Source organism: Anopheles cruzii, chromosome 3, assembly GCF_943734635.1.
Source record: "Anopheles cruzii chromosome 3, idAnoCruzAS_RS32_06, whole genome shotgun sequence".
NCBI classification, from domain to species: domain Eukaryota; kingdom Metazoa; phylum Arthropoda; class Insecta; order Diptera; family Culicidae; genus Anopheles; species Anopheles cruzii.
In genome coordinates, this window is record NC_069145.1 from 13,229,089 (window position 1) to 13,256,659 (window position 27,571).

General features: G+C 50.9%; 1 protein-coding gene across 1 annotated transcript in view; it reads right to left on the reverse strand.

Moving 5' to 3' along the window:
* Positions 1-9,978, reverse strand: part of LOC128269873 (contactin-4) — a 106,209-nt gene extending 96,231 nt beyond the window's left edge. Inside the window, exons 1-4 of the mRNA XM_053007278.1 lie at positions 9,933-9,978; positions 9,682-9,811; positions 3,648-3,777; positions 1,456-1,540 (exon numbers count right to left, since the gene is read on the reverse strand). Coding sequence (XP_052863238.1) covers positions 1,456-1,540; positions 3,648-3,777; positions 9,682-9,811; positions 9,933-9,978 — 391 coding nt within the window. The remainder of the gene's footprint in view (positions 1-1,455; positions 1,541-3,647; positions 3,778-9,681; positions 9,812-9,932) is intronic.
* Positions 9,979-27,571: the final 17,593 nt, after the last annotated feature.

Below are 27,571 nucleotides of genomic sequence, written 5' to 3' on the forward strand. Positions count from 1 at the left end.
CCCTGTTTCAGCGACAACCAAACGGCCATCCGTCGGCACAAGTTTGATAATTATGACACCGGCTCGGGCTTTTTGTGTGATTGCGTTCATCGGGCGTGAGGCATTAAATGTGACATCCTCGCGGATTGCATGTCGTCGGTAAAGCGAGGCCATTGCGGAATGATGAACTTTCGCCAGCATTGCAGCGGGTTTAGTGGGTCGTCTGGGTTCGCCGCCAGTTCCGGTGAAAGCGATTTGTGTGGGAAAAAGTTTGTGTCAGATCCACTTCTGATCCACTTAAGTTGTTGCTGTTTTAATTACTTTTGTCACAGCTCATAGTTCTATTTTAATGGCTTTGCGTTCCCAAAATCGCAGTTAACATCCTGATTCTTAGGCTCTTTACCAGCTACCGCACATAATAGTTCGATCAATTGTCGGATGGCAAAGAAAACACTTTGCCGGAGTTCGTATGCGCGTCTTGACGAGGTAAACGGCGTTTTGAACACGCGTTTGAGCTCTTCCATGTCCGACACATAATTACTCACCCAAAATGTGAATCCGCCAAATTCTTTCTTCTGCCCGAAATGGTGCCAGGGTGAACGTGGGTTTGTTTGCACAATAGTTTAGCGTAATGTTTTCCGCAATTAAGCGGACTTTTGTGAAGGAAAATGTTGCACAATGGCAAAGGGACGCCCGCACGTAAGTGAACACAAATGGAAGAAAAAAAATGCTGGTTCCATAAATGAATGGCCGGCGCGCTGAAAAACCCGGTCACCCGGTTCCGGTGAAAAGATTGGAAACAAAAACCCGGCCAAACCGGCCGCCAGTGACCTCACCCTGCAGGCGGGAGAGTCCTGATTTTTCATCCAAACAAAGAAACGCCGAGTTGACGGACAAATGTCCGCAAATATTTCTCGCTTTTTGACAAACTTAAAATGGTGCTGCGTTGCGCTGCGGTGTCGGTGTCGGTGTGTGTGTGAGCAGCAAAAGTGCACATGTTTCCGGTGACGCTAGGTTCGAAGAGCATGGTTCTCGCGCTTTACAGGAACCAGCGCAAGTAGGAATGGTTGCGCCGAGTCACTCTCGCGGCCCCCCCGGGCATCCCCGGTAAAGACTTCCTTCGGACGCCTGCCTGTTGGCACTCCGATGATTACTGTGTGTGTGCGTGGGCTCTGTGTGTGTGCGCGCGCGGTTGTGGGTGTAATGTCATTCCGCGTGGCACCTGCCAGCGCAGGAAGACGGAAACGTAGCGAAACAAAGGAAAACATAAATCTTCAACCGATCCGCTTCCGGTTCCGGTCGCCGGCGCCGGAAAGAACCGTACGCTGCGGGGCCGGAAGTGCCCACTAGAAATCGTAAAAATGCCGTCCGCCGTCGCGCACGCTCTCGGGTGTCCGTGTTCCGTGGGCGACAAGTCGTCGGCGCTTCCGGTTCGCTTTCGCGGGCCCCGGCACGGGCCCGGGCTCTATTACTTACCCACTACTTCTAGGTTTACATTACTATTTTTTGTAGGAGATAGCAAAAAATCTACACGACATCGAAAGATTCCGGCGTCCTTTTTCTGCAACGAGAACAGAGAAGAGAGCAACGTGAGACGGTTTTGTTAGTGCGACGGTGCCTGTGGTTTATCGGAAATGGAAGAAAATACACGGCGCAGCAGCTGGCCGGACCGAGCGAGACACATCCGGAAGCTCCAGCAGAGAGCGAAAGAGAGAGAAGGACTGTTGCGTGTTGCGGGCAGAAATGGCACCATTTCTCGGTACTTTGTTTTCAATGGCGCAAGCGGAAGGCATCAGGAAAAATGGTACGTTCGTATCGTTGCCAGTGCCAATCGGAATTGAGCTTCCAGTACATAGCGTTCATTAGTATCCGAGCGGACAGAGCTCTTTCTGCCGAGCGGCGGAATTAAGCTTAAGGACGACGTGGAATGGTTTTGGAGCTCAATCAGTTTTTTTGTCTAAAAACCCGTACGGGCTTTTAGAAACCCGCACGGGTTTGGGAGGATGAAGTTCGAGTATAGAATCGTTAGTTGGAGTCGGGAAGAACGTTTGAAAGCTGGCACAATATTTCTTTGCCCTTTTTCATTGATTTTGTTTAAATTTAAAATGAGCCGAGCCACCGTTTCTGAACTGGGCGAAAGATGGATAATAGATTCTGCGTCGGGATGAGAGACCGAATGTCCCTAATGATGGCAATATATCGTTCCGGCTTTTATCGACACATTGAAATGGCCAAAGAAATGGGGCGAATTCTTGCAAAGTGGCCCGTATCGCCCGGCCACCAATAATGAGTGGAACCATTTCGAACCGGGAAAGCGGCGAGCGGCCCCCTTCCTCGTGCGCCCACTCCGTATCCTTCCGGCGATCAGTGCAATCTTTCCACAATCGTGCTCGCATCGAAGCGAATCGATTTGCCGAAACCGAATCATCCCGGGGTTGCATCAATTAATCGGCAATAAAATTGGAAACCGATTGATTCGAATTAGGCGGGGAAAATAATCTACGAAATCGTTACACCATTCGTTACAACGAACCACCCGAGCCGGGGGCCATTATCCTGCGTTCCAGCGGCACTTTCACCGAACCCTCCGGGTGTTGGATCATCTTGCTTGAGGCGGCCGCCCGTGTCGAGTGGTCCGCAAGGACACATAAAAATCGAGAAACGATAAGAGCGGCGCCTCCGTAAGACGCTGTCCGCGATAGGGCGAGCTGATCGGAAATGCAAATCGCTCCACTCATTCTGCCCCCGGCCAAGCGAGGGTTTTGGGATTTCTTTTAATTTTCTTTCACTCTCTTTGTCACGCACAAGTGGCTCGCCGGTGGGCGAACTGTGAAAAGATGGCGTTCGGAAGGCCAAATCTCGCACACCAATTCATCCGCAGGGGCGTCCAGCGCGAGTCGCGGATAGAAACCGGCGCCCAGTGACGCTTGAACTGATTGAGTGGCAGGCGGTTCGGGTGGAAAAACGGCAACGGAAAGAATGAGCTGAGAATGGTCGAGAATTTTCCACTTCCTCGGACCGGGCAGCAATGGGAAATCGTTCGAAATTAAGCGGTCTAGAGCGCGCCAAAAGGAATGTAATTTGTGTAAAAGTGGCTCGCGATTTTCTTATTCAACACCCAGCGCTTCTTTGTAGATGAGTATTGTATTTGTGCCCGTACGGTCGTCCTGCACGGTGGCCACTGCCGTCATCGCGATTCGCTCGCGAATCCAAATTTATTTTGGATAGAAAAGGCAATAATCTCGGCCTCGGGATTTGGCGCCCGTCACGTCTGATAAAGGTGAGTGAGTGGGAAATGGTTCCGGCAAAAGGAGGAAATTCATTTTCCTTTTCCATCTCCAGCACCCCGTGACAGTGTACTTTAAATATTAATTTCAAGCGCATCGCAACGCCGGCTCAGAATTCCATAGGATGATACGGACGGAGAGATTTACTTTTGTAATGAAGGAATTATTAGTTCGGCGGATAAGGCTCTGCCATTTTGGTCCGAATATTGAACGATAATAGATTCATCCGGTTTTCCGAATTCGAATGGAGTGTCAGTTAGTTCGCTAGATTTATGAATTATTTATCATCCGCCGATATAGCCGTCATTTCGGTGATTTCGAAGGTGACACGGAAGCTGGGAAATTTAAACTGACACTTTTCAAATTTGCCAAGGGCCTTACCTGCACAGGACTGATGACCAGCATCGCTCGCCGCTGCTCTCGTGTCGTCTTGAAGTTGGCACGATCCTCCAGGATGGCAACATCCTTCCAGTGTGAGGGTGAGTTCACGTGTGGTCCACGTGTGTCGAAGCTGGAGCCGAGAATGAACGAAAACAGAACAAAAAAAAAAAGGACAGGTAAGTCACAATGTTAGGCCGGCGCACGTGTGCATATTTGAGGAGTACACGAGCTTTTGGAGAGACCACGGCCGCTGCCACCGGTGGTCGGTTTGGGGACGGTGAGGGGACGAAGTGAAGCGACACGAAATCAATTTTCAGCATACTCACTAGCTCGGCAGAAGGCTCGAAAGCCATCCTTTCTTTTGGGTCTGAGCCCTGGTTCGGATCCCCACTCTGGTCCGAAACTGGAAAGTGACCGAAAACTGTGTCGACAAATGTCTGCCACATGCCACAGAGAGAGAGCGAGCCGTATAATTCAATGCGCCATATTTGATGTTTGCATAAAATCGATCCTTTTCCCCAGACCCAGGGCCAGTAGTTCGGTATCCTCGGGGACAGTTCTTGCCACTGCCCATTTTGTTTTTGCTCTAAAGAACCCAATCCCGACCTGTGTGCACGGAAGCACGCTGTGTAGGAGTTTGACATTTTATTTTTACCCAACATCATGTCCGCCAGTTCCCCGAGCCAAGCTCTTGTACAACCTCTACAATTTCAGGTTCTATTAACATTTCCGGAAGTTTCGCTTCTACGAAAGCGGAACATCCTGAAGCATCATCGTACATCGGGAGCCGGTCCAGATATTCCAGAAACACATCCTACGCTCTGCGAGCACCATAACAAAGCTCTGCAGCTAGGGCCCTTGCACCGGAACCAGGTCGGTGGTGCCTCGGCCGGCGATGAGAAATAAATTTGACAGTAATACAGATTGAGCGAACAGACGCTAGCAGTTGGGAACAAAATACGGGGAAAATGAAGACATCTTTTGTGGGGGGAGCGATCGACCGTTCGGTACCAGGTACCGGCCGATTGATTTTGGGTTACTACTTGAGCAGGAACAACAAACATCCCGAGCCAAACAGTGTGGTTTCTGGAGCGAAGGATTAGAGTTTAGATTTGTTATGCATTTAATTAAGAGGCAAACGGGGGGCGAACCAACGGGTCTGGGGGGCAACCGGTCCGGAAATGTGAAGAAACACTCCGGCCGAGCGACCGATCGATTGTGGTGCTTGTGGCAGAAATCAAACAGACGAAAAGAATTTCCACACAGACCAGCTAACCATTTTCGGTGGAGTCGGCGTCGGGGGAGGCGACGACGACGTTTGTTCCTGCCGCTTTGCAACTGCAACGAGGGTATCCGACTCTGGGCCGGCTCAGGTTACGGACGGAAGAACTTTGTTTACCGGCAACAGCAGCTAGATAGCTGCTAGTCAAGTGGTTGTTGAATGGTTCGAGTTTTGTCGATAACCGTCGGCGAAGTGGGCGGTGAAGTCTAGCGGTCGGTCGGTTGGTTCGGGCGTCTCCTATTTGCGCTCAGTTCCCGGGCAGGGATTGGGATTTTTGTCAAGGATCCCCGCCCCGACAAAAGCCTCCGACTCCGGCCGTCGGTCACACGAGCTGCGGAGGCTTGACCTTATTTGAATAATCTACCACCGGCCCCGTATGGTGTCGGGTGGCGGTATCGGGCTCCGGCCACCGAGCGTGCCCAGTCACCGCAGGTAGTGGCAGTGGAAAATAGACCTGTGGAATGGAATGGCTCCCACTCCCGGGAGCTGCGCGTCACTGCGTTCGCCTTCCGTTTCGTGAGAAAGACGTGGACTACGCCACACCCAGGCACTTAGGTTTGGATCGAATTTCACATGCCAGCTTGTTTGAAGTGCCTGGTAATGGGAGACCGCCGGTGGCCCCGTCCGTACCGTACATGGACACGGACGCTCGGGCGCGCTCTCGAGCTGTGTAGCGAAGAGTTTGACAGCTTCTTACGCCATCATCGATGATGTTGCTGCGTCTCGAGTGGTTTCCAACTTCTCGGGAATGTATCGTTTGTTCTCGGGCCCGCTCGGAAGAAACACCAGAATATCGGATGCTATTGGCAGCTGACATCGATACCGTCGGGTGGTGGCCACGTGCACTGTTGGACTGTTGGCGTGTTGGCGTGTTTTGTAGGTTGCATTCCGGGCTGGGCAGTTACCAGCTCTTGGTTCATTAGGAAACTCGAGCAGACGGGTGCGTAGTCGAACGGGAAGATGAGCCCATAACTGAACGTAACCACACGTCGTTGATGAGTGTGGTCGTTGCCGATGTTCTTCTGCGCTGTGGAGGAATATGCGCAAGTTTGAAGCACATATTGGCAGCTTGTAATCGTGATTGGCCAAGAATGCTGTCTTGCTGTCAGTTTGGTGTAGTTTTCTAGAAACTATGGCAGGCTTCGACTTTCTTGAGAATGAAAGGTAGTCGAAGCTGTCTTAAGCACAAAACTATGACTGCTTATCTAACGATCTACTGACTGCTTCTCTGTTAAATATTTTACTCCAAAACAGTACAATGATTCCCAATGCGTAGCTTTGCCCAAAACCAATGCCCAAACCACCCATAAACAAAATAATGGCTTTTTTAATAGATCACCCTGTAACTTGCTATCGATTACGCTGAAGAAAAAAACGAACGGCGACTCCGAGATCGTCCCGAAATTGGTTATAATTTGTAGACCTTTGTCTGCATTTGTCACGTCACACGTGAGCACGGCACGATAGATGTGTGACTGGGTTTTCCCTCCCCCCCGGACCCAACCCCGACAGACCCTATTTTGTCTATTTATCAACGTGATTGACAGCGCATTCGACTATTATTCCGGATCATTATGCGAATCGATGATCTGTCCCCGGCTGTGCGGCTTGCCGCGGCGTGGTTGCGAGTCGGTCGTGAGTCAGGACACCATCGCACCACGCACCATGGCTCTCGGTGATGAACTTCATTGTTATAATCAACAACCACGAGTAGAACCGAGACGGGACGAAGAAACCCGGTCTCACGTCCGTGGCCGGAAAATCCACTTCGTCACTTTTTCTTCGGCCGGCGCCCGTACGCTCTGATAAACATATTCTAATGTGCGTCGGTGTGTGTGTGTGTTCCGAAGCCGTACCGTACCGCAAAACGGTGGACAAATCCATTTATTCAGTGTGCTCGTCGTGTTGTCGTCATCGATCAAAATGCGCGAGGCGGGCGAACCTCTCCGGAAGCACACTGAGTGAAGTGAGCGCTTTTTTCTTCTTGTACCTCGCCGACCGTTCCCTGGGGGTGGCGGCAGGCACCCGGGAGCCCCTGCAGGACCCCGCATCAACCGTAGCTTTGGGTGCCTCACTCACCTTCCTAGTCGCGTCGGTCGGGTTTTCGCAAGCGAAAAAGCCCCTAAAAGCTACTGAAACGACTCAGACGTGGTTTTTGACAGAAAGAGACAGGGAGAGAGTAAGGGAGAGAGAGAGCGCGAGGAGCATAGAAGTGTGGGTTGTAACAAACGACGCACTGCGACCTGTGCTCTATTCCGTGCGCTTTTTTGTGCTGCCACTCCCGGTCGGAAAATTTATATCGAAGATGCTTCGGGATTATGTATGTTTTCTTGTTTGCCGAAGGCTGGCGAAGGACAACGTTTACCAGAGCGAGACGGTGAGGTGAAACACACAAAAAACGTTCGACAAAGTTCTGAAGTGCTGTTGAAGGTCACAGGGCACACTTTTAAATAACAGTGGAAAAGTGAACGAACATTTCTTCAACGATTTTTTTCTCCAAAAAAATCTAAAATTCCACAAACCTGTTTGGGTTTCGGATTCGGTTCAACACCGAGAAGCGATCCGTTCCAATTATTTTACTTTAGAAGGCCACTGCCACTGACAGCACTGACACTGCGGGGAGCGAACGAATGGGTTACGAAAGGCGGACCCGTAGGTTCCGTCGTGTTCCAGCGGAGGGCCTGACAAATGCCTTGTATTTTTATGCTAAATATGCGATATGCATACACATACATCAACCTGAGGTTCCTATCTTCGGCACCGTCCGGTTCGAGGCCGGATGCTGCCGCACGGGGCGACGGGCGAGTGCGGTGTGATCAACGACCACCGACCGTGCCAGGCATGCCGGGGGAGCCAAATGTCGGGGAGGCAAACGTCTATCCAAAGGCATCACTTATGAATACATAAGCATTACACCTCCCGCCGATCGTGGCAAGACGTTGGGGGGTTTTTCTTAAGCGGAAAGCACCTGAAATAACCTCTCAGGATGATGGAAAATCGCACACACACACACGTTTTGGGGTGCCGAACGGAAGCATCGGAACCATCGAAGTATGGAACCTTCGTTTGCGATCCTCATCACCCGTCCAATCCAATTTGGGGGGTCCCGTGGAAATTCACCGGCACGTTTGGGGCACGTTGAATGGAAAAATCAGAGTGAGGCAGGTGGGCTTGAGGTTTCATCCGGCCAGGGCTCTCAGGTGGTGAAGCTGCATCGCTGCTTGTCGCCCAATGGAGGTGCTTGCCGTGAGCGAGCGGCGTTCATGTTTGCTCAATAATATCATGAAAATAAAGCGCCATGTTTATGCTAAAGATGGTGGTCCGTGCTCTCGACCCACCGACCGGCCCTGGGATGTAGTTCGTCCCTGATTGCTGTCATCGTGCCCGCACTCACCGACTCACTACGAGCAAGGAGCCGGGTTGAACGCGGGTTTTCACGCAATTGCTCGTGCGGCGTTAAGCGCATTTTGATGCGATTTTCCACTAAATGAAAGTTTTCCCGCACATCGAGTGACACTCACCGCTTGGCATCGTCCCACCATCGGCGGCCAACGACGACCTGTAGATGAGGATGTCAACGGGCCGCGTGTATCGTCACGGTGCGCACAGCGCAGCATGGCACGCAGCGAGCGCGACGATAAAGTTATCGATATGTAAATTATTTTCTCAATCTCCCGGCCCGGCCCGGCCCGGGGGTCGCAAGGAGATTGTCATCAATTTTGTCGGTTTTGATCGTTTTAAGCATCAGCCGCATGGCGCATGGCGTGGAAAATTGGGGGGCGAAAAACGAGCCCCGAAAAAAGGAAAAATGCCGAAAAAGAAAACTCCCCGTTTTTTCGGCAAGCAACATGATGCCAATCGAGACGATGGCATCAGATCGATTGTGGAGAGTATCCCGGACCGGACGCCGGGCTCCTAGGCCCCGAGGGGCGGGGAATTTCCTGGCTATTGGGTCGCTGTAACGTGAGAAGATTGATGGTTTGAATATTTTACGATCATCGCATGTCACCGGAGCCCGCTTAAAGCTGAGAAGCGACGGCGATGACGGCGCGCGACTCGAAAGTGAAGTGAAACCAAGTTTAGCTCCTTCAGTCCCATCGGGAGGACGGTTCGAAAGATTAACGAAGAGCACTAAAAGGGAACCGCGATGTCCTGTGTGTCAACGGACCGATAAATCGATCGCCTCCCGCCATGAGTCCCGTCCCGGAGAGAGCACTCGAAAATGAATATAAATTCATGGTGTACGATGGGTGGAGCTAAACCCAAAGCCCGGGAGGAGATATCGGAACGGTGATTGCAAACGAGTCGCGGGCGAACTTCCTCGGCAACGACCCAACCCGATGGTTGCAACGTGATTAGTTAAGCCATTTCCGGCGCGCGGGGCCGCTGATGCATTCCAAATGAGCGTTCCGACCGGGCACGTGACCCGTGGGTGATGAATGTGCTGCTAACGAATCAAGTTGTACTTTCCACTTGAATTTGCCACTGGGTGCGCCTCAGGTAATCCGTTTAGCCATTAATGGCGCTTGCGATGGGTCCTTAGCTGTCCGCCACCGCCACGGTAACCTTGAAGTAATATCACTACGGACACAAACTAATACGGTACACGCTTTGTCCGCGTGACCATGACGCCCAAATAATAGGCCTCCTTCCGTAGTATGCAATCGGAACCCCCAAATTAGTGTCGCCCTGGCGGCGTGTATCATCCGTTCGGCCCTGGACCAGCATGCTTCAGCTCCACCACTATCTTACCTGTAGATCGGTACATTGTCCTTGTACCACACCACCAGCAGGATCCGGTCGTTGGTGAGGTTCGAGGAGACGTCACACTTTATTTGAGCCGTTTCGTTCACCAGCACCTTCTCCAGGTGGGCCGGAACTTCTGTAAAAAGAGATAGAAAATGGAACGTCACAAAAAATGAGTAAATTACCGGCTTAGACAGCAAAAGTTTGGTTTAATCAGCGAATTCGTAAAGGGGGGGTAAATTGGTGGTGTAACCCACCGAGCCGCTCGGAAATATTAAACGTCATGCCGCCGAACCCATCCATCATGGGGTTGCCCCTAATAATCACAGCGCAGACCTGAAACAAGAGTAATCACCGAACGGACCATTGTTCCACACGGACATAACGCGCGCGCGTGAGTTAATAAACACACGGCCTTTTTGGGATAGTGAAAGTGGTGTGATCGTTACATGCTGGACGTTTTTTTCGATGGAAAGATACCGAGTCAGAGGCACCCCAAGTGGGAACCCAGATGACGTTTTCGCCGGACGCCAGCTGTCATTTCTTCGCCAACGGCTGTGTCGAGGTCTTCGAAACTACCGCGCGGCCTTTCGCGAAAATGATGCAAGTTTCGGAGCAGCGAAGACAGAAAAGGAAGTCGCGTCGTTTTCCGAGCCATGAATTTTGATCAGTGCGCCCGCTCCAACGGCTCCAAGTCACTGGCAGGGTCCCTGAAGGGCTTTTCCGATGGGGTTTCTTTTTTGTCCCGACCGTGCTTTTTTCGATTCCCGCCTTTAGAGGGCGCGCGCGCCCGCGCAATGGGATAATGAAAATATTTATGAATCATTATTATTCAGCATTAATGGAAAACGCATTAATTAAAGGAGCCGTTTTGGGGTTCTCTCTCTTTCTCTCTCTCTCTCTCGTTCTCTTTGTTTTTACATTGCGTTCCCCACTCACAGGCATCATTTTTGGAGGTGTGGGTGGAGGCGCATTTTTCCCCGAATCGATCGCTGTACTGAGCGCTCCAGGAAAATCGTCACCAAAACAACGAGTGAGTGCCACTACCGTTTCCGTTTTGCGTGGATCTAATTGATTCCTTACGTCATTCCTTGCCACGGCTGACAGTAGCAGCCTGCTGCAGGATACACACATTTCCCGAGTTCGATTGGTAATTGCGGTTTTATTGTTGTTTCTGGATGCTTGTAAGTACATTAACATTGTAAATGCTCACGATGCTGGTGCTGTTTTCGTTCCATTCCACAGTGCTACGCTACGTTTTTCGTGCTTAAGGACAATGTTTAAAGTATTCAAATTGGGAACAGGGAAATGGCACCTTTTACCTTTTGATTACATTATGCAAATTGCCAACATGCTGCATGCTGCTCTCCTACGTTGACCGCTCTCACACACACAGTCAACTAATAATAAGTTAATGGACTCATTATAATATGAAATACGTCATTACGGGTCTCGCGCTCGTACACTAACAATTACGATGAATAATGGATAGTTCTGTAATGCCGATGCCGTCACGTTGCCGTTGTGTACACAAGACTCGTTTCAAACTAGAAAACTGGTCGAGCTATCGATTGATTGACCGTTTGCTCGTTCCCCGGTGTTTAAAGGCAATCAAAGCCCAACACTATCAAGTCAGGTTCCAACACAGTAACTGTCACGGAACACGACAAATCTCGTCCAGTGTGGATCTGTGTACCGCTGCGGACAGTTTCTGCTAGCCTGTTCTGTATCGAGTTCTTTGGGAAGTTTTTTATTGCTTAATATGTAGCCATAAAACAATCGACACTAGTTCGTCGTGAACGATGGGCACAATCGATCGGTCGATTGGTCGTGCCTAGGTTTGTAGAAATCCAAGCCTTACAATTGAATGGGGTTTAAATGTAGAGATACTTTATTCCCCAAAAAACATTCCCATTTCTACTAGAGCGTAAAAATGGTTGGTCGTCCTACTTCCGAAACCAATCTTGCTTAAATTAGCAACTCTAGCGGTGACGGATGACTGATGGAACGTCATAACGGGCATCGATCCAACAAAACTGTTCTCCCCGTTGTTGTCGTTGCTCTGTTTGTGACGTACGATGTTGCGAACAGAATAATCCAACTCAATAATCCAATTTTCCCCTAGGTTGTTGTTAGAATTTAATTTACTCAACAACATTGCTCAAGATCTCGAATCTCGCTCCTGTTGATTAGTTCCCTCAATCAAGGATTTTAAGACTAGGCTAGGTCGTATTTTTCTACCATTCTATCGGCCCGGACTCGTGCACAATGCCAACCGGTGGCCCACACCGGTGCCACATGCTTCGTATCATAATTTTTCATCTTTCAATCGATATCCTCATCGTCCCTCGGATGGCATCGTCCTTTCGGAGGCCAACCTCCGGGGGCCTGGAACGAAATTTTATTACCAAACTCGTCCGTTTCAATCAGTTTGATCAAAATTGAACCCACTTCCACCTCGGTTATCTCAGTTTGCGGATCCGGTTGTCGGCCACCGGCAACCGTACGGAGCACCACTAACTGGCTAACTTCATCCTCCTCTTCTTTTTTTTCTACCGAATCCTTGTCGAATAGGCATTGATTTTGAGTATCTTGATTGAAACAAGTTTTACTCCTTTTCGGCCGACTCGGTTTGGTCCGGGCATCCGGTTTCAGTCCGGAAAGAAAGCTACGGGGTTTGCGTTCTGCCGACTCCTGGCATGACTCCTGGTAGGAAAATCATTAGAAAGCTACAATATGGTTCGATTCGATTCCCGATGCCCGATGGCTTGGCCGTCTCCTGATCGATGACTTCGGCAGCATTTCGCCAGGAAGCACCCCGGGATGAGCGGAAGGTAATGATAGTCAGTTACTTGCCTGAAGACTCAAGTACGCCTTCCGGTGGGCTGGGTCCGGTCAGAATGCATCCAGCCCAGAATGCAATCTCTCGAAGCCCGCACCGGAATCGGGTAGCGGGTCCGTTCTTGCGATTGGTTCCCTAATTGGCGACGGTACCGTCTGCACACTGGCAACGGAATGGCAGTTGTTTGATTGGTCTTGCCAAGGCTCCCACGGGGATTAAAATGGCTGAAACCCATAAGGTTGTCCGGTCGGTAGGAACTACGCTGCCTCGAAAATGGTTATGGTGGCCTTCCACAAATTAAAGACCATTCCGGAAGGAGCTTTAGTCCGCATTGGACCAACTATGCAGGCAGGCTGGGGCCGATGGATTTCACTTGCGTTTTGTTTGCCTGGCCGGCCCAACCAGTAACCCGTTTTCGGTGGCCAACGCTTGATTATGCACGAACGTAATCGAAATATTATGTAGTGCTTCCAAGAATCGCCCAAAGCCGAATCATTAGCCGCAAGCCCAAGCTTTTCATCACCATCACCATTGCCGGCAGCACCATTCCACGCCGAACGGTGTAAGGGCCTTCCCCAAATTGGTCCACCGCAGGGATTGGTAATTTGCAATTTGGATGAATTGCGCCCGTTGGCTGAACGGAGCGCAGGGCTTCCGTTAGTGCCATTGGTGTGCTAATCTGCATGGTATATTGAATGCGTATGGCTTCACGGGAAAAAAGACGTGAAGTTCCGCTCAGCACACTCAACTCGTCGGAACGAGAACCGCGAACCGCGTCAAACATGGCCGCGCGGCTTCGCATGAGCTTACGTGAAGCCGCGGATGCCACGTTTTGTTTTCGGGTTTCTTCGGATGCAAATTTATTGCTCCACCGTACGCTGGGTCGACCACACAGCCCGCATAACCACGCATAAGTCGATGCGATCCGACGGAACGTGGATGATGTATTCGACGCACCCGAAAGCGGAGCGGAGCGTTTGTGAAATTCATTTCCCTAAAACGCTGCGGTCTCTTCACCGCAGCGGAGGACTACACTCGAAAACGCGTAGGTCTCTCCAGCAGGAGCGGAGTTTTCCTAAGCCCCAAAGCGATCCCGGCTCGGTGATGGGCCTCTGCAGAGCGCTCACCTTCGCGCACGGTTTTTGAGCGATTTGTTCGCATATTTCGTAACGTTCCCAAAACATGGACCGGTCCCAAAAGAAGGACCACAGCCAGGAGGTTTGGGAGAGCGAAGCAAATACTTGGGGAAAAACCCGTAGCTAGTCGAACGGGCGTAATGGGATTCCGGAGTGACATCGATGTGTCAAATGAGTGACGTTAGCAGCGCTCTGGGAAACAGAATCGAACCTTGCTTTCTGTTCCTTTTAATCCTTTTTTTTTTGTTTGTTACTTTAAACGTTTACTGTCCGGCTACTGTAACTACTGCGCGCGGGTCGCCCGTCCCCGCTGACAGGAGAATGCCAAAGCCAAACCGAAAGCAGTGGGTGCCCCCAAAAAGTGATGATTTATCGGTTCCGGTCACAAATGTACAGAATATTTATACATTTTTGAAGGATGAACTGAAGCCTTGCTGAATTCTTGGTTTGTTATTAATTTCTAATTTCCAATAATAGCCTTGAAAATATTATTTGCAATCGTTTTATTTTTTCAGCTGATCAATCTCAATTAAGGCACTTTTATGCAATGTAACATATTTTAATATTTAGACGAATGTGTTTGGAATCCGATCACACACGACACTCCGTACCTCCCGGAGCGTTCCCGGAGCGACCTCTTGTTTTTGCCTGGCCCAATGTTTCATGCAAATCCACCCTTAAGCCGCTCGAAAGCCCGGAGCGATCCGATGCGGACTCCGTCGAACGTCTGCGTGGCGCTCTCTACGGTGCGTCTACGCCACGGTTGAAAGGTGCGAAAATCGGGTTGCCGGTGCGTAGCAGGTGCCTTTGGTGCAGTTTTATGCGCGCCTCCTGCCTGCCTGTGGAGAGAGTGGGCCAAACGTGCCCGGATCATGTTTTGACGTCCCGGCGGCTTATGCGTGGAATCGATTCCGTTCGTACGCAGCACTTTGTCCACGAAATCTGTGGTTTTGCTCGGTTTATGTTTTCCCCGGGCCATCGCTCAGCGGTGAAACGCGATGGTGAAAACTCGCAACGGGCGCAAAAGAAGCGCGCCGCACTGCAGTAGTGTACGGGAGCTACGGGCTGCTTGCCTTTGAGCGAAAATTTGCTGACCAGCGTCAAAGCGGAAATGGAGCGTGAAAAAGTAAGCTCCAACAACACACAACGCGTCCGGAAGCCCGGAACGGAACGCTTCGAGGGACTTCGCCAGAACTCCCCAAATTGCCGACAATCCTAAGACGGGATTTTCGACTAAAGCATTTTCATTCTTACACCGCCTCCGATGGGTCCCGATGGAACTTTTCGCTTCGCATGAAATTCGGTTGACTCGGGCTTCGGGAAAAGAAAAATGCGGCCAATTTATCATAAGCAAACCAAACCAAGATTCCCCAGACGCTGGTCCTTCGTTGTGCGCATCCCCCCGCGCTCCCCAGTGGCAGCGGCGCTTTGAAAAAAGGACGACTCAAAAGATTGACTTCAATAGCCGTGGCCGTCTCCCGAGCCGCCGGGTCGTTCGGGTCCGGCGCGCTGGGAAGGTAGATTACAACGTCAGGCTGTTAATTCTTGCTGCACCATGATGGCGGTGGGCTTCCGGATGAAATATGAGCTGCTGTCACCAAGGGGTGAGCGGCAAGCGTTGTCAGCTCCCATCACGAGGAGCAAGGAAGCAGTTTGCCCCGAGCGCTCCAAGGCAGATGGCAGACGGCTCTGGGGAGGAGATCTCGGCCGTGCGCAGCTCGGGAAGGACGACTAGGGGGAAGCAGCACATTTTCCTTAGGTTGGCTCCGGACGGTTGGGCCGCTAAGCTGGCGGGATGGCTGCTGTGGCTGGCGGCCATCAACTGACTTCTATTTAATAACAATAAATATTATTACGGCAAGGTAGGTGTCCGGTGGCTAATCGGTGTAGCGATTGAGCTGCGAATTGATTGAGCTGTGCTGCGGCCAAGGTTCCCCTTGGGCCGGGCTTTCGCCTGTCAACTTGACAGCACCATCGTCACCCCTCGTTTTCTGCAGGGATCTGCGTACTGCAGATAACGTTACCGGCACCGGCTGCTTCCGGTCCTGTGCCACAGGAATCAAGTGCCGACCGGACGATTATCGGGGCTTGGACGGCAAAGGAATTGAAGTATTTTTTGCGGCAAGCACTGACAGCCAGGTGTTGACTGTCAACCGGGAGTTATTTATTTCCACTTACGGGGACACAGTTATTTATGTTCTCGGAAGTACTGCGTCGGTCGTCGGTACTATGATTTGGAAGCATTACGCTTCTGAGACGGAGAGACCACCGATCGCTATGTTGTTTTGTGCTTGTTTTTTGTATTAAAAACCAATTGGTCTTGTTCTTTACTTTTTCAATTATACAGCACTCTATGAAATGACAACTTCTCCAATTCGTTGGGCCGCTTCTGATGTTCCGAAACGGTTGCTTTGTAATAAATTAATATTTTTATCATTTGGTTTGATGTGAACCTTCAAGCCTAATCTTGACTTCGTTGGTAGCGAATTTAATTATGAGTCTGTTTAGCCGACGCTGATACCTGAACATGTTGACAAGCTGTCGGCCTAGGCCGAGGCCGAAAGGAATGTCTTTGAAGTAGCGCCTCGAACCTCCCGAAATGCGCGTTTTGTCTTGCGCCAGTGTGCTGGTTTGTAGATGTGGGACCACGGATATGGGTCCTCGCGAGGATGGCGCGATTGGTGCCCAAATCTTGATACCTCCAGAAGAGGCAGAAGAAGCTATCCGTTGTCATTTTGGGAGTGAAATTGAAACGCTGAACTAATTGGTAGGCATTAGATAGCGAGGCCCGCAGGAAGCGAGCGAGTTCTTCAGATTTCTGATAAGAACCGGGCCGGGCGGGCCGCTTGTCGTCCGGGGCGTAGTGGGCAAATGATTTTCGCCAGGTATTTTGCTGTGTAAACATAATTCAAATAGATTGCTAATATTTGTCATTCGGTTAGTGGCCCGTCATCAATTCCCGAACCGGCAGCCGGAGGCAAGCTCCACTAGGCGCTCGCTTCCGTCGCTGCGGTTGGGCCGAACCGTCACCGATTGCGGTGGAAAACTTGCGCTGTCGTCAAGAGTATCCTTCCGAGCCCATTTTCGGGCCTCGGGGGGCGGCACTGGTGAAAGCACACTTTCGCATTCTCTGTCCCCGTTCTCTGTGCTGTGTGTGTGTGCGTGGCGTATTATGATAAATAGTTTTGAATAAATTAAATGTCAACAGTGAACGTCAGGGCGCCGGAAACCGGGGCTCTCCGTTCGCTTGCTCGAACCTAACATCGTGGACGTCATCATAGTCCACGGGCCGCCGCCAACGACGACACCGATTGGCACTCGCTTTTAATCCTTAATCCTTTCTCCGCCCAGCAGGACCCGCCATTCTGCTCGTACCTTTTTTTCGCAACAAAAAAAAAACCTGAGCGAACGAAGAAATCGCTGTTCCCGCGCAGAACACGACAGTTTCTTGCGTCATTCGTCATTCGGTGACACGCGCGCGCCCGCGTCCTCCTCCCCGACATTCCGAAGCGGCAGCAGCGGATGCTGCCAATGTGGTGCGGATGATGTTGCCTATGTCAACGGGCCGCTCTTCGTGGCAACTCGTGACCCGCTTCCGCCGCCACCGGTGCCGGCTCTACAATCAGGAACGGTAATCATTCACTCGCCGCGATGGTGATAAATTGATCGCAATTTAATTTTGCACGTCAAATCATCCCGACCACGCGCGCGGAGAGTGTCTCCACCGTCCGTTTCCGCCCGTGATTACAGCGATGCCGGAGCAGCCGGAAGCGCGGCTTGTCGAACGAACGCATTGGCGCTCCTAACGCGACCGCCGCCTGTTTGCCTTCAATTAGCGCAGTAATTATGTTTGATCTTTTAAAGTGGACGTGCGCACCGCGCCGATCGCGCTGATTGAGCGCCCCGGCGAGGATCATGATTTATGTGCCCGTTGCCGACGACCTGCTCGACTTGTGGGCGAGCGATTCGTTTCGTAAATGAAATAAGCAATCAACCGCGTCGATGAATCTGCACGCCGGCACTGGCTGGCATCGTCCGGGACGGCTGGACGAGGTATGACAACATCCGGTTCGTGAGCTACCCGAACTGATGCTGCTGGCCCTTTGATACGCCGAGAGGATGCGCAGCAAAAAGTCAACGTCAGCAAAAGCTTAGCCCCCGGGTGGATCACGGGGCTCTTAGATCTCAGGCCTTTGCCTGGATCCCATGGAAAAATGGCCGTACGAAGCAGTTTTGTGCACGCAAAGTGTGCACCTCAGCTGAGTGGTCGTGAGATGGCATCGTGATTGAAATTCGAGCTGATTCTAAAGCGGGAACCCTTCATGGTGGACATTTTTAGCGGGATTTTTTTTCAAATTTAATACTTTTAAGAGATTAGCTTTTGGGAATGCGAGATTTGATTTGATTTTCTTGCAAAATGCATAATTGATCAAGGAGTTTGCCTTATTCCTCACTTTTGAACTGCTCCTATTCACTAATTGATGGTAGTCTTGGTTTAATGTCTTTTTACAAATGTTCTCAGCATTTGTTCATCGGTTTCTAGCCGAAAGATGTCAGTTCGAAACCGGACAGTGCATCAACTGGAGTGCAAAACTTTAAATTGGTGCTTAATACTGGTGCTAATCTATTCGTTCCAATAATAATAAGCAAATAATAAACCGTTATATCTACACAAATAATTGACAGTTGTTAAAAATATGTTGTTGAACCTTTAATGTAAAGAAACATGTCAACCATGCGCACTTCAGCTAAGTAGCTTATGACCAGAAGCATAGTGGTTAGACCTGCGATAAAATCCAAAGCAAACCCAACTACAACCATCTAAAATGCTTCCTCTGTTTTGGAATAAACTCCTATCAACATTCTTCATAAGAAGCATTTCGGGTGCTCTCCGATGGACGGCGAAAGAATTCGGTACACCTCGATAGCCTCGAGCCTCGCGCACTCCGGAGCATAAAGTTACGGCACGAGCCACGGACGGCGTAAATTTTTCCTCTTCCGGCCGATCTCGAGGAATTTTCATTCCACAGCGACGACAATGTTGCCAGCTAGTTGAACCGAGAAGGTGGCGAACGCTGGGAGAACCTCGAAAAAAACCCTGGCCCTGGAGTTCGCTATAAAAAACAGTTCCACGAATTGTAAGGAATGCGCGTCCGCGCTGCTATTTCTTATGGGGGACGCGCGCTCTCGCGTCCGGAAGGTATCAGGTTTGCATTTTAAAATTCATCACCTGCCATCGGGCAGCCCCGTCGTCGTCGTCGTCGTTGATCAGCCCCGCCCCCCCAGCACGCGCCCCACCCAAACCTCAAAGGTGAAGATGAATTTCTCGGAACGTCCGTTCGCCACGCGAAAACTGCGCCAACTAATTTGATATTCTTTTCGTTTGGTCGTTCGCAAATTTACGGCGATCCGCTACCTCTCGCCCGCTCGCCCGCGTTGTGCCGTTTTACTCCGTTTTTCGCCTGCTGACGAGACGGGGGAAGAAAATTAGTCATCCATCATTATGTAATGAATTCATTATAGCATTTGAAAAATTATGGCGACACCCGAACGCCCCGAACGCCCCGAACGTTGGGTTGGGTTTCAATTTCAAAAGCTTCTCCAGCTCACGTTCCGACATTTATATTCCGCTCTGCGTCCGCCGGTCCGCCGGGTGCCTCGGCGGTCGACGAGGGGCCGGCCCGGGGACAACATTATTATCATTTCTGGCGCCCTGTCGTTCGGAAGATTGGTGGCTGGTCATTATTTCTTCTGGCTCATCGAGTCCACCTCGGAGACCGATTGGACCGGTCTGCCCGGTACGGTACGTCTCGATTACCGGATGACCGGAGAGAGCAGCTCTTCCTGCGGCCGACGTCATCTGTTCGCATCATCGGCTCCGACCGGCCAAGCGCCAAGCCCCCGGTCAAGCTTCCGGTTAGTGTCTTGTCTTACCGGCAAGCAAGTGTTTTTCCTGCATTTCTCGAAAATTTTCGTTCAATTTCCCGCTCGGCATGAAGGGATTACTGTAACACGGGACATGGGCTGGCCCGGTCAGGGCCCAGCAAGCAAAGTACACCGCACCGGCAGCAGCAGCAGAGAATAAAGTCTAATCAATTCTACATTCAATTAATTTTGCTCAACGATGTGTTAAATAATGTATTTTCAGGGAGAAAATAAAGTGAAGCTGCGCGCTGCGCATGACGATGGCGTTCGGTTCCGTATTCCGTGATCCTGGGAGCCGGGAGCTGAGGGCGACCGGGGAACGGACCCGTTCCAAGTGTAGACCCATCGAGTTGAAGTGCCGTGTGCCGTACGATGGAAAGCTCTCCGGGCTCGGCCAAGATTGGCATGTTGCAGGCATAATGTGCCACATACACACACACGAAGGGCTGGGTACACTTGGAGCACTTGCTGCCTTTAATTGCATCATATTTTATTGTGTGCCTGGCTGTTGCTCGCTGATGCAGATGATGATGCGCAGAGTCGGGTGGGACCAGCCCATGTCCAGGAACGGGGTGTGGTTCGGGTCGGTGTTGATCGGTTGGTTTTTATTGCCAACACAAAAGAAAGATTGTTTCGATTCCAACCCCCACGCCTGTGGCCTGGCCACGAACGGCCCAGTCTAAGTGTTGCTGTTGCTGGTGTGCCATGAGCAGAGGCGCTCCGCAGCATCACAGTCAGGAGGGCGTAGAACAGGGAGAACCGTGAGGGGCCAATAAATCCATTTCCGAGCCTTGCAAGTGGATTGAATAATTATTTATCAATTATTCAACCGATTCGATTGTGCTCAAGCTGTTGAGCACCTCCCACGTTCTATCTCTTTCTCTCGAGCAGGAGAAGTTTGCGTTGGTCTTGCGGCAGGGATGCAAGGATTCTACGGGATTATCCTGTAATGTTGGTGCTAATTACCATAAACTCTCCTGGCTTCGATTGGGTACAGGAAAATGAACTCAGGATTAATTGAATCAAGCGGAGTTGAAGCTTGTAACTTTATCTAACCTTATTTAAATTTTAAGTACCATTGAAAAACACAGACTAGCAATCAGTGTTTCGTGTTTTATTTAGTGTCTTTATTGGCCATCGAACAATCGCTAGTGAAACTTTTTAAAAATTTCCCATAGTTCCCTATTCTTTTAAGACAACATAAAATGCTATGGAAAATTGGTTTAGTTATATTTATGTTTAACTCTTGTAACTGCACGCCAACTCTTTGTAGGAAAATTGCACAGAGAAAACTCTACAATTGACCCAGATAATCGAACTCAATTTGTCCTGCTCCAAAAACGGCCCCCTTCAGATAGTTGTGCACAGGACCTTGACGGTGGACGGCGAACGGCTAATCAGGTCGGCAACGGCAATCGCCTTACAAGATAATGGTAAGTAATCATCCGGGAAGCACAACAAACGGGGCCCCGGATACCAGCAGCTTCGGCTCCGCACCATGCGAATCGATCCGATTCCCGGCGCAACATTCCAGACATTCATTAGTCCCGATTCCTGTTTGCCCGGTGTCGGACCCCGGCCCCCGGGGAGCCGGTTTATCCCTGGCGACGGATCAGAGAGCTCCCAGTTAAATGGTAGTCTGATTGTTCCTTAGGAGCCACACACACACACACACACATACAGAAACACTTCGTCGTTCAGTGGGAAAATCTCTCCTGAGCCCCGTCGGCCTACCCCCACACCCCACCCAAAACACTCCATCGTCAACTTCACCACCTTCACCGGCATGATGCTTGTTCCGGCTAAAGCGTCGGCAATCACCTTGGTAAGGATTATTTATACAATCAACCGCATCCTCTCCGTCGTCACCCCGTCGTTGGGTTCCCGCCCACCGCCCGTTCGGCTCGATTTCGGTTCGAATTTCCCAATTGGACCCAGGCGAAACGATACCAACCCTGCCTCACCTCGGCGCGCGCCAGGTGTTGGGTGTCGCAGGTGCAGGGTTATTATTGAAACGTCTTAAATATAGCCATGTACGACTGTGCCCTCGTTCCTCGTTGTCGGTCGTCGAAGGGCATTCCTTCGTCGTTTGCTGACGATGAATTTCCGAGCCCAACTTGGCTGGCCGGTTTGGTCCGAACCCGGCCGCTACCGGGTGACTGAGTGCTGTCTTCGGCGTTCTTGGCCACCTGACGTTTACCATTGGTGCTCTGTTTGCATGGTTAAATGGTATTTCAATCGTACGTCGTCCAGGTCCGTAGACCGGTGGGTCTCTGGACGACATTCTTGACGGTCGGCCGGAATGCTTTGAACCGTGGTGGCCATTCGTGAACCATTCTTGTCGCCAACCGACGGCAGCAGCAGCAGCAGTAGCGTTTGTAGTGCTCCAAGCGGCACGGCTCTGGACACGGCTACAGCTAGTTCATTAAAGCACCATACACACACACACACGGTACGGTGCGGTGGAGAATCCGCTTCTGTAATCTGGTCCCTTAGTCTGGTGGTGGCGAAAGGGTTCGGTTGGTTCGTCTCTCCAAAATCTAATCTTGTCGGACTGGAACTGGAAGCGCGGGAGCCGGCCGCGTGGAAGTAGAGAGCCCGGGGGAAGCCACCGCCAGCGGGCCGCGGTGGCCTCGGAAGGCAATCCTCAGGCGTTGGCATTATTGCGGCAATAAGATTATATGCTAATTCGAAATAATTAAATTTGAATCTTATTTGTTTTCCGTAAAACCTCGGCGACCGTAGTAATTATGCGCATAGACGATGGGCCCTGGGCGGTACGCACGGCACACGGGGCGGAACGTACCGGAATTTACAATCGTCGCCTCGGGAAGCGGGTGGCGGGAACCGACTGCGGGATAATCTGGTGCACGGCGAGACGGTGGCGCAATGAAAGGACGATCGCCGACGGAATATGATGGCGGTTTTGGAAGGTCTGTGACCAGCGCACGGCACCTTCTTGGCCTTAGTGAGGGGTGGTTCCGGGCGACGTGTCTGGAAGACTTACAGCATAAACTACAAGTCCAAACCGATGCTTGGTAACCCGCTGCTGCCCGGGGGTCTCATTAAACCGCGTAGTGGCTGGCTCCGAAGTCACGGAAGGCTTTCCCGGTCCGTTGGACACGTTGGAAGGTTTAATGAGACCGAACCGCCTAATACCCGGCGGCTTAACCGCTGAGGTGGTAATCCTGCGTGAAATGGTATGTACCACTTTCCACTGGCCACGCCGTGCCCGATGGAACGCCGCCGTGTGACGTTTAAGGTAACGGAAGTACGTGGTTTATCTCTTCGGTAGTGACCTATTTTTCGGCAGACCCATGGCGCATACATTCGGTTGAAGAGGAACTCCTCAGAAATGGAAATGAAGTCTTAGTACAGTGTCATATATGAACCTTGGTCGTTCAACGGTGACAACGATGTCGAACCCTACTCAGTAGTTTTGACAGATGGTCTGTCAGTGAATCCACGAGGGAGACGATCCGCAGATTACGAAGGAAAAACAAGTGCTCATTTGCATAGTGCTTACTTGCTCGAAAAATACAAAGCCACAACACCTGGCGACGAAGTTACAGCAAACACTTTAAGGAGACGTCAAATTGCTTTATGTTTGATGAAAGCGTACTAAAGTATTTAGATATCCTTTCCTTCAAATTTAGTATTTAGTAATCGTTCACCAAAATTAACATTGTCTCTGTTGCAGGCCAAGACCACTCGGCTGCTGCCCAAAGAAGAAGACGAACCGTTCGCAAACCATTCCACGTTGAGAATCATGAGCTGAAGCTTTGTTGGAAACATTGAATCGAAATGTGTAAAAGGGTAAACAATCATTTACTTTCTATTTTTAAGCTCCTTTTCAACTACAAATTTCAATGCAGGGTAAGCATCATCCCGCTGCCGGTTCTGGCCTTTCCATTTAAACATTTAAAACTATAATTTTTTCGCCGTAGGAAAACGAGCAAAGCCATCCAACGAGCCATCTTTAAATCCAGCAAACACAAAACCCGAAAGCTCCTGACTCGGCCTTCCCGAAAACCCGGGGCCACTTTAACAAACTTTCCCGCTATCCCTAATCTCCCGATTGCACAGCCACCGCCGGCAGCAACCAGGACCGAGTGCGGCTGTAAGCCAACCGGCCGGTCGGACTTGTTTACTTTCGCTTATAGTAATATTTAATTAAAGTGCCCGAGCACGGCACGCGGGGTTTTAAGTAACTAAAACTTTTGCGCGCCCAGCGTCCGCAATATATCTGCATTAGGTTGGGTCACGGCAATCCGCCGTGGGGTGCGAGCCACCTTCGAGTGGCCAGCAACGGGGCAGCGAAGGCACTTCCGCGTTTCAGTGGCCGAGAGACGCGAAGCTCCGGGCACCCCGGGGGCCGGACTGTAAATAATGCCTCCTCTAATGTTTCTTTCAATTTGCTAATGGGCGCGCCGAAATTCGCCTTTTCCATTAGCCAAGCGCGCCAAGGCCGCACCGATCATTGTGGTGTTTGGCCGTTGGAGTTTTCTTTCCGTTTCGTTTCGGGTGTGTGTTTTTTTTCTCGCACCGCTCACGGGTCGGTGGTGTATTTTCTAAAGAACTCCTAAGAAGGCGCCCGAGCAGGGCGTCGTAATTTGGGAGCTTGTTTTTCCCGTTTGGCGAACGACGAGTTCGCCGGCCGCCGCAAAGCGTAATGAGAGTGATCAGCGAGAAATGTGGCCGGGCTGGGAAATGTTTTGTAGCGAATTGCCAACTTAGCTCGCCCCGCGTTGAATGCGCAACCCTAGCGCCAAGTGATGATGTTTGCTCGTTAAATAGTTGCCCGCGACGCGTTCGCATCGCCGGGTGGGGCGGTCAAAGCGCCTGTTTTTCCGCGCGATCCCCGATGCCCCGATTAATGCAAACTATGATTTCTTGCGCCGACGAAGAAGAACTTGTTCTTTCAACCACCGGGAAAGGTGAAAAATTGTCACTTCCGCCTCCGGTGCTTCGGTGGTGATCGTTTCTTAGTGGCGCGTTTCACGGTTCGCGCCGTGTCCGGAAGTGCCGGAAAATACGCTTCTTGTTCGCCCGGCGTCGGTATTTTTATTTACTTATCCGCTGGCCGCGCCGACTGCCACCGTGGGTCTTGTGCAAAAGTTTTTCCTTTAAGTAAGGCACTCGGCCGCGAGCCAGGAGAGCAGCAAATGGCCGGGTGCAAGCAAAATCCGCACACTTTCTTCGCAACCCGCGGGAAATAGAGATTGCGCGTCCGGCGAAGAAACCAAAGATTACTCGCCGCTTAGTTCCCATCAGCCCCCGGGGGGGGAGCTTTTGGGGCGAACGATTTATTCACTTTCACTGGACTGTACAGCCGTGCCGTCGGTGTTAGTTGCGGCAAAATGTTGCCATTCTTCATCCCTTCCCGTACGCCATCACCCGAGAGACCCCGAACTCCGGTTGTTTATGGCAAGTTTTGCTTTTTGAGTGAGTGAGAATCTTCGCTACCGTCGAGACGGATTTGCTGGAAACAGCATAAAAACGAAGACAGAAGTAACCAACTGACCCGAAAGTAATAGCTAAGAATTGCTCTCTGCGGGCTGTCAGGGCTGCCAGCAGGTATTGCAGGACAGGCAATCGATATCAGAGACGAATATCCAGGAATTTAAGCTTCCGAAATTGGAGCACACTTCAAACACACTGAACCTTCATGGAACACCCGAAACACCCAGACACGGTGAAAATCCCTCGACGCACATAACGGCGATGCTGCCACTACTTTACCATTTCCCTTTTTCGGTCAATCCAACTTCCTTGGAATCTTTTTCGGAAAACCTCGAACGCCCAATACATGAACTATTGGCCTCCATCGTCTGGCGTGGTGTCCTTTCTCCATCATTGCTGGGAATTCAGCCTGCCCCAGAAATTCCCCAGAGCCAGCCAACGGAGCATTTTACTAGTGAATAACTTGGTCAACATGAACGCTCCATGCCTGGGGGTCGGCAGCACCGTCAGTTGCAGTCTTTTGATGGTGGCCCGAAACCACAATGCCCACACAATGGCGCATCGATTCCGTGCGAAACAAGAGACCGAGTTTTGTGGGACTGGTTGGTGTGATTTTGGTAGTGGTGTTACTTGTTGCTGCCCAGCCGCAACCCAACATAGAAAGTGCATCGGTATTGCATCGAGCTCGGGTTTATTGCGGACGATGAAAGCGGTTAACGGGACGTGAAAGAACATCCATAGGTTCACAGGTTGGTGTTGTTTTCCTGTGAACCACGCGATGTGGTTACGATTGTTTCCGTTAAACCCCCTTTATCAAATGAATGCTGTCGAAAGAGGTTCTGGGGTCGAAAGCATCGGGCACAATGAGAATGACCGTTTGTGGAAGTGTGTTTTCGGTACCAAACCAAACTAACCACCGTTGCAATCTGCTAATGAAATAACTTTGTTTTGCTTTTGAGTTGCCCACAGAATACACCAACCAACGGTTTGTGTAATCATTAGGCTGTAAACGATTGTAGTAAAATATTCATCTAAAGCCGTCGTACTGACTCAAAACGTAACATGACAGTTGAGTATCCTCTTGAACTGCCGGGGATTCAATTGCCTTTGGATCATAGCGAAAATCTGTCTCAATTCATGAACCAAATAGTATCTGATAGGTCGTGCGGTCTTATCAGCTTTACGGCACTGACCAAACATTTAGCATAGATTTCCGATTCATCTCGTGAACCACCCAGACGCGCCCAGTCGTTCACCGCGTGAGTTCGTGTGTAACGCAACATTGCAATGTAAACTGTGCCTCTGCATCGAATCGGAACGACGATTGTCCATCGGCCCGGAATCATCTACTCACGGCCCCAACGGTCGATCGTTTTGGGAATGTTGCAATGAATTTCTTATGGATCGCCAAAACCGATCGGAATCGGCTGTTGGTCGGTGGTGACGAGCGGCGAGTATTTGTATTCAAAATACGACTCATCGATGCCCACGGACATTCCTCTTTGGTGCCACGCCCGCCCGGTCCCTTCTGAGAAAACATCGAAGCCCGTATGTCGGTGGCAGAACGACAAAAACCAATCCTTACGCCACGTCAACACGCAGAAGGATAGGTCGAGGGTGCGAAAGAGTCGTCCGGGGGCACGGCTTTGATGTCCTGGGCGCTACGCACCAAAAATGTTGCTGGAAATGATGTATTGTCTTAATGGGAAAAAGAAGCCAAACGGACATTTTCCCTCCAGTGCCGTCACTTTGATACGGTTCAACTTGACAGGCGGTGTCCATCGCGTAAACGGCACGACAAGACAGGTCGCCCGGGCGCGTCGTGTCAGCGCTGAGAATGTTGACCAACTGTATGGCGTAGGATTAAACGCATGGGAAAACGACCTCAAAGCCATGGGAGATCTGTCACAGGGATTACTTCCGGCCCGGTGGCACCACCGGGTGCCACCGGAAAGGTGAAGCAGTTTTTCCAGCTCGTTGCCCGTTCCATTCATGCGTTTATCAGCGCGTCCCCTCGGGACGTGGGACGATGCCGAATAATCTCTGCCGAACGATACCGGGAAACGTCTTGGGGACCGGTCGGAGCAAAAAGTCGCCCGGAGCCAGCCCGCACCCGGTGTCTAGTTTTCGAGGAGGATTTTCCCCGACCCGAGATGAGGAGACCGAAATTTCCATATTGATTTTGTATCGAACCCTCCAAGGCACGTCGGCTTTCGAGGCTTTTCCCACGGGAAGCCGCAGGACGAATGGAACCCAGCCCCGGAAGGAAGGTGAAGGTCGAACGGAAAACGATGTTCCGTGGCGGGCGAACATCGTTTTCGGTTCGTTTTGTTCTTCCGGCAGAACCGATCCCGGGCGACTTGTGGGTAGCAAATTTTCCAAGCTCATTAGCATGATTGTCCGCGATGCGAGAGGGTGTGAAAAGAATGGGCCTGGAAACGGGTGGCGAGGTTGAAAAAAGTAATGGTGGGCACAAAAAACGCAGGAAAGCAGGGACAGGGAAAAGTGTGACACGAAAACCCGGAAAAAG